At 47.2% G+C, this 9,779-nt stretch overlaps 1 protein-coding gene across 1 annotated transcript in view; it reads left to right on the forward strand.

Moving 5' to 3' along the window:
- The window catches only part of itga8 (integrin, alpha 8), a 76,243-nt gene that overhangs the window by 20,012 nt on the left and 46,452 nt on the right, over window positions 1–9,779 (forward strand). The window contains exons 14-20 of the mRNA XM_070443808.1: window positions 473–527; window positions 2,399–2,523; window positions 2,729–2,773; window positions 3,312–3,355; window positions 4,377–4,433; window positions 4,579–4,631; window positions 7,395–7,600. Of these exons, the coding sequence (XP_070299909.1) occupies window positions 473–527; window positions 2,399–2,523; window positions 2,729–2,773; window positions 3,312–3,355; window positions 4,377–4,433; window positions 4,579–4,631; window positions 7,395–7,600 (585 nt within the window). The remainder of the gene's footprint in view (window positions 1–472; window positions 528–2,398; window positions 2,524–2,728; window positions 2,774–3,311; window positions 3,356–4,376; window positions 4,434–4,578; window positions 4,632–7,394; window positions 7,601–9,779) is intronic.

The following is a 9,779-nucleotide window of genomic DNA, read 5'->3' on the forward strand; positions in this document are numbered from 1 at the left end:
GAACATCTTAGAGAGGGAGTCACCCATGTAGAAAGATAGTTGTGCAGCGACGTTCCCATCCAACCTGACAGAGCTTGAGAGGATCTGCAGAGAAAATGGCAGAAACTCCCCAAATACAGACTTGTGAGCTGCATACCCAAGAAGACTCAAGGTCTGTAATTGCTCGCAAAGGTGCTTCAACAAAGTACTGAGTAAAGGGTCTGAATACTATGTAAATGTGATATTTCGTTTATTTATTTTTAAATTTGCTATAAAATATCTAAAAACCTGTTTTTTGCTTTGTCATTATAGGGTATTGTGTGTAGATTGATGAGGTGGGAATAAAACAATTTAATCATTTTAGAGGTACAGGTTTGTAATGTAACAAAATGTGAAAAAGTCAAGGGGTCTGAATACTTTCCGAATGCACTGTAAATTCAGCTTTGTCCAGTCTTGAAGAAGTTAGTCCTAACCCTGGACTGACCCGACTTTCTCTCCTCAGGAGGGGACACTGGTGGTGGGCGGACCTGGCAGCTTCTACTGGCAAGGTAACATAGCCCTCTATGTGAAACACTTAGAATTGCAAAAAAAGAGGCACAGAGAGAGGGAGAAAGAGGATGAGTTTAGCAGCACGATCAAGGCACATTCCTGCACTCAGACCTGGATTCACATAGTATTTGATGAAGCACTCGCTCCAGTTCAATTTCTCTCATTCTGTGTGCAGTTTGATCCCAGGAGAAGCCAGAGTTAGGACAAGGTAGAGTGAGAGACCCTGCCTCCTCTCTCTCTGACAGGAAGTGTTTGAGTGAGTCTAGGCTCAGTTGTAATGAGCTGATCAGAGGGAATGGGGTGTGGAGGAACTCCACTCACATGATAATGGGGTGTGTGTTGGAGGGCAGACACCTGCTTCAGTCTGAGGTGGACCTTGAGAGTTTGAAGTGTGTGGGTGTGTGTATGTGGTGGGGGGGGGGGGTGGGACTCTTCCTGTCCTGAATGTCTCCTGCTTATCTTCATTGAGTGGATTTTAGCACACAGCTGTGTGTGTGTGTGATGAGTGTGCATGCATGTGTGCATTTTGTTCTGTTATGAGAGACAGTTACTAATACAGGGTAGTAAACTCTCCTCCTTTTACACGGTCACTCCGTCATGTTAACCTCTGTGCCCTATCGCTCCAGTCACTTAGATTCATTTAAAAAGAAAGAGGATAGGAACGATGCTTTTACAAAAAGAACTGCCTACCTTCTGCATATGTTTAAATGGAGAGATAGACAGAAGTGGGTATGAGAGATGGATAGTCAGTGAGTCTTGTTTATTCCATTATATTATGTTGTATAATGCCTTGTTGAGGTGGTTATAAAGCTCTCTATGCCCCTGGTTGTGTGGTATAATGCGTTTGCGTGTGTGGTGTGTGTGCTGGGTGGGTGGTGTGTGTGTGTGTGTGTGTGTGTGTGTCGTGTGTGTGTGTGTGTTGTGTGTGTGTGTGTGTGTGTGTGTGTGTGTGTGTGTGTGTGTGTGTGTGTGTGTGTGTGCGACGCGCGGGCATCGAAAATTGCCTCAGCTTGGCTCAGCTTCCTGGTGTTTAAACACTTCCTCTAGAGTTTAATCAAAGCTCTCCGAGCAAGAGTTAATGGTCTCTAATATACAGCTATTATCACAGGTGTATTATGCTGAGTTATTATGGGAAGCCTTTTATACAGCTTATTATCAGAGGATCTGAAGGAACTCTTATACTATCAGTAATGAGGAAGTCTGCAGAAGGGTTAGGGGTCTGTCTCTGTGATTAGGGTTAGGAGCTGTTCTGTGTGAGTGGTGTGTCGTGTTTTTGGTGTGTGTGTGTGGTGTGTGTGTGTGTCGTGGGAGGTTGTTTCTGTGTCTGTGTTTATGTCTGTGAAGAGGGTCTGTCTGTCTGAGTAGAAGGTCTGTTTTGTAGGTCTGTGATTGGGTTAGGTCTGTGTAGGTATGCTCTTAATTAGGCTTAGCGTCCATGTCTGTGAAGGGAGTTAGGAAAGTGGAGGTCTGAGACACGGGGCAATTTTTCTCTGTCAGTACCACCACATTAAGGAGGATTGATGTGAGGTTGAGGGCAGCTGGAGATAAAGCAGTAGGTCTATGTTTGTCTGACCTCCCCTCCACAGCACAGCATTTGCTACAATAGCAGAGAGAAGAGAGCAAAGCAGACAGTGATAGATTGAAAGTGTGTGTGTGTGTTCATTCTAACTCCTGCTAACGAGTGTTTCAGTGTTCCTCGGGAAAAGAGCTCCTCATACTGTGAGTTTCATAACAAAGGGCAGGAAAGTGTGTGTGGGGGCGTGCATGTTTGTGTGAAGACGACAGTGCAGAAGTTATTGCTCCCCATTGGGTCTGGGGTTGGCCGTCCGTTTTACTGACCATTGTGTGTTTCTGACCTCTCTCTCTCCAGGTCAGGTGATGACTGCAGGCGTAGCAGAGTATTGAATGGTTACTCTCTGAAAGCCGTGCTCAGGAGAGTCCCTGGAGAGAAACACACACACGCTGCAGCTGATACCCATGACGACAGCTACCTAGGTAACACACACAGTTTCATCTACACACACAAACACGCACGTACACACACACACACACACACACACACACACACACACACACACACACACACACACACACACACACACACACACACACACACAACACACACAACACACACACTACACACTCACTCACTCACTCACTCACTCACTCACTCACTCACTAATATCTCTCTTGTCTACAGGTTACTCTGTGGCAGTGGGGGAATTCACAGGAGACTCAGAGCAAGGTAAAAGACAACACTTTCATCCCTGTGTGTTTGGTGCTTGCAGTGTTTCAGAGGCTAGTCCGATGGACAGTAAGTAACTAGTAACTACACTGCAAACTAACCAAGAAAAGTAACTTGCTACAAAACCATATGTTCTGCCTCCTACATCATCTTCTTAATTAAAACATGGCACCAAGGGTTGACACATGGTTGTATAATGATTTTATACAAGGGTTGTATTGTGGTTGTAGGCTGGTTGTGGTCTCATCTTTGAATTCCTTAAAGCTGGAGCTTGCTGGGCTGGGTTTGTGGTCTGGTCTGTACCGGGAACAGGGTTTGGGGGAGGTACTCAGATCAAAACCACTCTCTGTCTCTCTCTATCTTTCTCTCTCCCTTCCATCATCAGTCAATCTGTTGTCAGCTTTTAGTGTCTTCAGTCAGGGTGGCCTAGAGACAGAGACACACTGAAAGGCAGGCATCCAGACAGGCAAACAGACAGACAGGCAGACAGAAGAGCAGGCAGGCAGTGTTATATAATGTGTGTTCCTCTCCTTTCCAGAGCTGATAGCTGGGGTTCCGAGAGGGGCACAGAACTTTGGATATGTGAGTACAGAATCACACACATACACACGCATGCAAACATGCATAGCAGCACACACACACACAGTATATGTAAGTATGGAATTGAAAAATTCCTGTGTGTCCAGAGAGGAAATGTTTCCAAAATAGAATTCCATTCCTAGTTTATATCGCTTAGCAACAACAAATCCCCCCCACAACACAGTCCTCGCTCACACCAAGACGTTTGTCTCCTTAATGACACACGACTTCCGCTCCGTAAGAGCTGACCCAGCCTGACCCATTTCCCTGACACACACACGACCCCCTCACCTCTAACACACACTGAAACCTAGATAGAGATGTATTCAGAGCAGACAAGCCTGTGTGGTTGTGCAAACAGGCTCTGGGGCCGGYAGCCCTCACATTTGTGGTCAGTGGGCGTCAGGGTTAGGTCTGTTTGGCCTGATGAGACTAGAGTAGCTGTCAGCCCACGTTAGCCTCTCAGACCTGGCGAGACAACCAGCCTGACACCCCTGAGAGAGAGGAGGAGGAGGGGGGCCAGGGAGTTAAGTGTCTGCACGTGTCTTTCCTTCTGTCTGCCCCTCTGTCTGTCATTCTAAGCGACCGTCTATCTGTCTGTATGTCCGTCCATCTGTCTGTTTCTCTGCCTGTCCGCCTGTCTGTTTCTCTACATTTGTTGGTGTTTTGTGTATGTGTTTGTCTCTCTAACTTTGTGAGTGCATGCACATGTGTGTGGGTGAGTGTGTGAATGTGTAGCCCCTGGCTGTCTCCATGTGGTTGTTATTGTAGGTCTTTTGAAGGAATTCTTAGCCCCTCTGTCTCCCCCACAACTGGGGTTATGGAAATGAAGGGTATGGAACAGAGGAGGGGGAGGGGGTAAGGCAGTGGGGACAATGGGGRGTTGAAGGAGGGGGATAGGGGGAAGGCAGACCAGGCAGAGAGAAAGAAAGAGTTTCTATTTCAGCTCATTACATCCTGTGAATGCGTTTGCATGATGCATGTGTACCTGTATCAGGTGTGTGACTCTTGTGTTTTGTTTCAGGTAGCTGTGATTAACTCCACTAATCTGACATTCATCATGAACTTCACAGGAGAGCAGGTCAGTAACACACAGTAACGTCACACAAGTACACATACACACACACACACATACACATACACTGCTATTCATCTTTTTCCCAACTACTTTATAGCACTACTGTACATCCCTGACTGTAGAGTCATGTTATGAAATGTTTTGTCAGATGGCTTCCTACTTTGGCTATTCTGTGGCTGTTACTGACCTCAATGGAGACGGGTGAGTTATCTATCTTTCTATCGATCTATCTTTCATCTCTCTCTCACATTTTCAATTTAAGGGGCTTTACTTTTTTCTGTCTCTCTCGTCTCTTTTGTCTCTCTTTGTCTATCGGTACCTTTGTCACTCTTTCCCTCTCTTCCTGTCCCTACACATCTTCATGGTTCTTGTAGTGAAAGAATTGTTTAGTCTGAGCCAAGAATGGAGAGAGGGASGGAGGGAGAGCATTTTTCAGCATGTTCTTTGAAGAAGAAAGATAGATTTAGGATTAGATAAACTTGGATTTTTTTGTCAGGAACATATACAGGATGCTACCCTCTACAACATAACCTTCACTCCAAATCAAAACTCAAAACCTACAACCTGATTTTGGACGGAATCACCTGGAAGGTTTACAACTACCAAAAAGTATTATTCCAACGCTATACAGCAAATGCTCTGGAAAACAACAGAAACCTGAAAACACCATCCAACCTGGAACTAAGTGAGTAATGTTTAGTCTGAAGCTATATTTTATTTCCAAAAGCCAAGAAGAAAAATACGTTACATTACTTTATAAGGACTGAATGCTAAATTAAGGCTGCCAAGCTTGATACAACACTAATTAGCACTGACGTGTCAAGTGAGAGGTGTCAAAGCCCTTTAGCCCAACAATGGCAGGATAGTCGCACAGTCTACTCCAACCAAATGGAGAGGCCTTAGAAGCTGCCTCCCRCTGTTCAGAGGTAATTAAAATACAGTACCCTGTGTATGTAAAGAATGATGAGGCAAGAAAATATCACATATTGAAAATCAAGAGACACTTTTTGCTGACTATTATAATAATGGGAACATCACCAACCTCATCTTCCACACAAACCATCCCCTGGCATGGCACAGTGCTATATTAGCACACTACCCCTCTGTTAAGGTGGGGGGGCGGGCGTTAACGAGGGGTGGAAACTCAGGATACTAGACAACGAGGACTCTGAGTCAGCTAATATAAATCTCTATAAGTCTGGAACAGTATTGGTACAGGGCAACCCCAAACAGTTTCAGCTGGACTTTCACCTAATCAAAGAATTAGCCCAGCTGGAGAAGCTCTCCCTTGAGAATAATACCCCCACCCGAGCGGGTCAGACCAGAACTCTTCATTAAATAACCCCACAGACGAGCAACCCCAAGCGGAAAGTCAACCTCCCAGCACNACACACACACACACACACACACACACACACACACTGACAGACACTGAAACCTAGATAGAGATGTATTCAGAGCAGACAAGCCTGTGTAGTTGTGTCAACAGGCTCTGGGGCCGGTAGCCCTCACATTTGTGGTCAGTGGGCGTCAGGGTTAGGCCTGTTTGGCCTGATGAGACGAGAGTAGCTGTCAGCCCACGTTAGCCTCTCAGACCTGGGGAGACAACCAGCCTGACACCCCTAAGAGAGAGGAGGAGGAGGGGGGGCCAGGGGGTTAAGTGTCTGCACATGTCTTTCCCTCTGTCTGCCTCTCTCTGTCTGTCATTCCGAGCGACCGTCTGTCTGTGTGTATGTCCGTCCGTCTGCCTGTCCGTCTGGCCGTTTGTCTGCCTGACCGCCTGTCTGTTTCTCTATATTTGTTGGTGTTTTGTGTATGTGTTTGTCTCTAACTTTGTGAGTGCGTGCACATGTTTGTGGGTGAGTGTGTGTAGCCCCTGGCTGTCTCCATGTGGTTGTTATTGTAGGTCTTTTGAAGGAATTCCCAACCCCTCTGTCTCCCCCACGACTGGGGTTATGGAAATGGAGGGTACGGAACAGAGGAGGGGAGGGGGTAAGGCAATGGGGACGATGGGGGGTTGAAGGGGCGAGACAGGGGGAAGGGGGACCAGGCAGAGGGAAAGAAAGGGTTTTGGGCTGAAGAATTCTGTGTCTATTTCAGCTCATTACATCCTCTGAATGTGTTTGCATGATGCATTGGGCCGGTAGCCCTCACCTGTATCAGGTGTGTGACTCTTGTGTTCTGTTTCAGGTAGCTGTGATTAACTCCACTAATCTGACATTCATCATGAACTTCACAGGAGAGCAGGTCAGTAACACACAGTAACGTCATAAGCATACACATACACACACACACACACACACACACACATACACACGTACTGCTATTAATCTTTTACCTGACTACTTTATAGCACTACTGTACATCCCTGACTGTAGAGTCATGTTGTGAAATGTTTTGTCAGATGGCTTCCTACTTTGGCTATTCTGTGGCTGTTACTGACCTCAACGGAGACGGGTGAGTTGTCTGTCTGTCTCTCTCACTTTCTCTCTCTTGCTCTCTCAATTTCATTTTCAATTTAAGGGTCTTAGCTTTTCTCTCTCTCTCTGCCACTTTGTCACTTTTTCCCTCTCTTCCTGTCCCTACAGATCTTCATGGTTCTTGCAGTGAAATAATTGTTTAGTCCGAGCCAAGAATGAAGCCAGTTGAGTGGGCGAGGGGGGAACGAGAGAGAGAGAGAGGATTGTTAGTATGTGTTCCAGCTGTAGCTTGTTTTCTGATTATGATGACTGAACTCTATTTCTGGAGCCAGACCACATCCTTTCTGACATGTCTGGATAACACACTCATCTATATGTGTGTGTGTGTGTGTGTGTGTGTGTGTGTGTGTGTGGTGTGTGTGTGTGTGTGTGTGTGTGTGTGTGTGTGTGTGTGTGTGTGTGTGTGTGTGTGTGTGTGTGTGCGTGCTGCCCTCGTGTGTATGTGTGTGTGTGTGTATTCTAAAGCTGTGTATCTTTCCCCCAGGTATGATGATGTACTGGTAGGAGCACCTCTCTATATGGAGAGAGAGAGGGAGAGTAAGCCCAAGGAGGTGGGCCGTATCTACCTGTACCTCCAGCACTCCCCGCTCACCTTCTCCGAGCCCCTTCTCCTGACGGGAACACACACCTTCGGACGCTTTGGCACTGCCATCGCCCCGTTAGGTGACCTCAACCAGGACGGATACAACGGTAAGCTGTGTGTGTGTCTTTCCCCTCTTTTTCTTCCCGTTCAGTTTCCACTCCCAGTGTATTGGTAGGCAGAGGTTTTTGTGTTTCCTCTTCATCTCTGGCTGTTTGGTCTTGGAGAGTGGATATCCTATCAGATGGGGGAAACCGAAGGGTCTTCAGCCAATCAGGAATTGCGGTGTTAGAGTGTTTCCTTGTGAAGTTCTTCCCCCTCTTCCTGTAATGATGAGCAGGGTTTGGGGTGTGTGCGCGTGTGTGTGTCAGAGAGAGAGAGAGTTATTTTTAATCTCCAGATGTCCACTAAGATAGGGGCATCTGGAAGTTTCTGTCCTGCTGCCCAGAGTTCATTCTGCCTCACATTGTGTTTGTTTTATAAACACACACACCAGTGGAGGCAGATGAGGGGTGGACGGATCATAATAATGTCTGGAACAGAGCAAATGGATTGGCATCAAACACATATTTGATACCATTCCACTCCAGCCATTACCACAAGCCCGTCCTCTTCAATTATGGTGCCACCAACCTCCTGTGACACACACACACACACACACACACACACACACACACCCAAAGACTTTCAGGTCTGGAGCCCAAATGCTTTTCGGAGCCTCAGGCATTTCTCTGGTGAACATATGATAACAATCCTACTTAGTTATTTATGTATGTGTTTATGTTTTTATGAATGTTTTAGAGCCACTCTCCCTCCACTCCCTCCACACCATCATCATCATCAGAACTAAATCAATAAACCTGAATCAATGTCTATCAGTGTTGAGGCATAACTGAGTCAGGCACTCAAACGCACATATAAGACAACAACCTCTCCCTCAATATGAGCAAGACAAAGGAGCTGATCGTGGTCTACAGGAAAAGGTGGGCTGAACAGGCCTCCATTAACATCCACGGGGCTGTAGTGGAGCCGGTCGAGAGTTTCAAGTTCCTTGGTGTCCACATCACCAACAAACTAGCATGGTCCAAACACACCAATTAAGTCGTGAAGAGGGCACTACAAAATCTTTTCCCCCTCAGGAGACTGAAAAGATTTGGCATGGGTCCCCAGATCCTCAAAAAGCTCTACAGCTGCACCATCGAGAGCATCCTGACCGGTTGCATCACCGCCTGGTATGGCAACTGCTGATGTGCTGGTGTGTTGTTGGTCTGGATGTAGGTCCTCTCGGCGTGGTTCCTCTATTGTTGAACGTCCAGGGGGGGGGGGGGTCTATGATCTTTGCTCCTGTGTGAAAGTGTTGGAGCCTGCGTTTGAGAGCGATGTCCATTAGGGTCCAGCGAAAGTGGGCACTGCTGCCATGTATAGGTGGTCCTGGTCAGACGGCTGTTCCAAGTCCAGGGTTGAGTGGTGGGCCAGGAAAACTATTTGGTTTGAGGCACAGTCACAGAAAATACTTGCGTTTACCCCGCTGTATGGGGGGGTGCCTCAGAGGGGGGAGATCCCCTGGGCTTGGGTTCTTCATTGTCCTGTTTCTGCTGTTGATGTGTGACGCTATGGTCAGGGTCTGTGTGGACTGTTCTGCTGTGGTGCGAGACTTTGTCGGGAGCTGAGGGGCTGTTCGTGCTGCTTCTCTGTGGGGGTGGCCACCTCTCCTAGTGGGTTGTTCTCTGTCACACGCATCCGCCTCACCCTCTCCTCCAGCCGTCTGACTCCTCTCCTCTAGTGCTGCTGTTCTTCTCCTGCTCTTGCTTTTTATATATTGAAGTTGTCTCACACAGTCCAGAGTGCAAGATATTGCTCTCTCCACCTCCAGCTCATCCGGGTCTGGTTAAGTTTAGGGGTGTTGTTGTGCTGGACTGTTGTCTGGGTCCTGTGCTGACTGGAGTGTAATCACCTGCTGGACCCAGCTCCCACCTGCCCCTTACTCCAGCGGATAAATGGATCCTCATTTCAATGAGGGGGTAGTACTCGGTGCTGGAGGTTGACTTTTCCGCTTGGGGTCTTCGTACTGTTGGGGTTATTTAATGAAGAGTTCTGGTCTGACCCGCTCGGGTGGGGGTATTATCTCAAGGGAGAGCTTTCCAGCTGGGCTTAATTCTTGATTAGGTGAAAGTCCAGCTGAAACTGTCTTGGGGTTGCCCTGTAACCAATACCTGTTTCCAGACTTATAGAGATTTATATTAGCTACTCAGAGTCCTCGTTGTCTAGTATCCTGAGTTTCCACCCTCG

The sequence above is a fragment of the Salvelinus sp. IW2-2015 genome, linkage group LG6.1, assembly GCF_002910315.2.
Source record: "Salvelinus sp. IW2-2015 linkage group LG6.1, ASM291031v2, whole genome shotgun sequence".
NCBI lineage: Eukaryota > Metazoa > Chordata > Actinopteri > Salmoniformes > Salmonidae > Salvelinus > Salvelinus sp. IW2-2015.